Below are 2,225 nucleotides of genomic sequence, written 5' to 3' on the forward strand. Positions count from 1 at the left end.
ATTCCCCTTTAACGAATTTCTTTTTCTTTTCATAGTGTGATATAACTACAGTGAGACCTGCACTGCTTTTTATATTTTGTGCTGTTTAATTTGCAAAGCACTGACGAGAAGTGTAACATAATCGTATGATATTTGAGTTACTGGAATCGAGTTCAGTCTATGCATCTTCTACGCAATTCTTTGATTCCTTCATTATAATGCTAGTTTCGGCTGAGTAACCATAAGTGTTCCGATTACAGATTAGGAGTTATTTGCTGTGGATCTGCGTATCATTTTGTGTGAGGTGTGGTCCCCACTACCTCGCTTTCAAAGCCCTTCAAAGCAGGCATGCCTTGTGCTTCCTCCCGCAAATTCCCAGCCATTCGCTGTTCAACTTATTACACCAGAATTACGCTGCCATTCTCCTGATGCGTTTCTTTTGTAAATATAATTAATTAAGTTAACCCCCAAAGTTTATCTAATCACTCCCCTCTTGAAGTAGGCTTTCAGCTGTATTTTGTTGTTTATAATTTTAGCTGACCTCAAGGCCATAGCCCAGATTTTTGTGGTAATTAAGGTAAGTTGCGTATCATCCTAGTATACCCCATTAATCTAGGAAGACCACAGCTTTAAAATTATAACAATATATATATATATATATATATATATATATATATATATATATATATATATATTATATATAATATAATAATTCAGGGTTCTTCAAAATACGGGTCGCCACCCATTACTGGGTCGCCAAGTCCTCCAAACTGGGTCGCAGGGTCACAAAAATAAATAAGTAAATATAATAAAAACTATTATGTACATGGCAATAAGATAAATATGAATTCATACATGGATCCACCTAGTCCTAACGAATATCCGAGTCTAATCATAATGATCAGAATTTCTATTTTCGTGAGAGAGAGAGAGAGAGAGAGAGAGAGAGAGAGAGAGAGAGAGAGAGTGTAGGGTGACGCAGTGGCGGTGTGGATGGCGAACGTGAATGGAAAGTGTAAGTTGTGAGCCTGCGCCGTGGTGTACTTCCAGATTTGAAACAGAACATGATTAGTTACATTAAAGTTTTAGGAGTGTGCAAAAAACTCCTTTAGTTATAGAACAGTTCATGCAACCACACTCGTATCAAATGGATCGATTTGTTATTAGAAAGGGTGTCAATGCTACTCAGGCACCAAAGCCTTCTTGTTCAGGCGAGAAAGACAAGCAGGCGAACTCAATGACAGAGAAGCTTGCTGTCTCGTACCGGTATGGTCGAGGCATCATCGCCGCCTGTGCCCTGTTCTGAGCCTTCTGCTCAGAAGAAATTATGGCTAGGGCAATACAGTGAAGAAATCTTGAAGTATGGATTTATTAAGTATGATAAAGATAAACAAGAACCTGGGCCACAGTGTGTTATTTGCAATGAAGTTCTTGCAAATGAAAGTATGAAGCCTTCAAAATCAAAGAGGCACCTTGAATCGAAACATGTTGAACTAGTTGGAAAATCAGTAGATTTTTTCAAAGAAAAAAGAACAACTGAATCTATCAGTGAAAATCCTTAGTAAATCAACCACTCACAATGATGAATTGCAACTGGCTTCTTATCCAGTTGCTCATCGAATAGCAAAAGAGAAAGTGCCATATACTTACGGCGAAAAACTTATCCTTCCAGCTACATTAGATACAGTAACTACAGTGCTTGATGAGAAATCAGCAGAGAAGATTAAATGTGTCCCTGTCAATGACACAACAGTATCTCGGAGAGTTGGGGATATTGCAGAAGATTTGGAATTTCAGTTGGTTTCATGCCTCCAGGCTGTTGAAGAATATGCTATCCAGCTGGATGAAAGTACCGATATAGCTAATTGTACAACACTCCTGGTTTATGTGAGATCTCCATGGGAAGATGACTTCTTGGAGAACATATTGTGCTGCTTGACCTTACCTACACACACAACAGCGTCACAGATCTTCAGAGTTTTGAATGACTGTGTAACTGGAAAATAAAAATTGAACTGGGCAAACTGCAAGGGCGTCACTACAGATGGAGCAGCAAATATGACAGGAAAAAATAATGGTGTTGTGAGCAAGATATCAGAGGCTGCAGGTAATTATGTAACTTGGAATCATTATTTCATTCATCGTGAAGCTTTGGCTGCAAAAGGAATCCTGCCAGCTTGAAAAATGCTCTAAATGAAGCCGTAAAACTTGTCAATCTTATCAAAGGAAGTTCATTGAATAGCCAT

At 38.5% G+C, this 2,225-nt stretch overlaps 1 protein-coding gene across 1 annotated transcript; it reads left to right on the top strand.

Moving 5' to 3' along the window:
- Positions 1 to 1,247: 1,247 nt before the first annotated feature.
- LOC136852230 (protein FAM200B-like) lies at positions 1,248 to 1,986 on the top strand. The gene is made up of 2 exons (XM_067126679.1): positions 1,248 to 1,422; positions 1,604 to 1,986. The coding sequence occupies exons 1-2, from the start codon at positions 1,248 to 1,250 to the stop codon at positions 1,984 to 1,986; spliced, it is 558 nt and encodes a 185-aa protein (XP_066982780.1).
- The last annotated feature ends 239 nt before the right edge of the window (positions 1,987 to 2,225 follow it).

Source organism: Macrobrachium rosenbergii, chromosome 25, assembly GCF_040412425.1.
Source record: "Macrobrachium rosenbergii isolate ZJJX-2024 chromosome 25, ASM4041242v1, whole genome shotgun sequence".
Classification (NCBI taxonomy): domain Eukaryota; kingdom Metazoa; phylum Arthropoda; class Malacostraca; order Decapoda; family Palaemonidae; genus Macrobrachium; species Macrobrachium rosenbergii.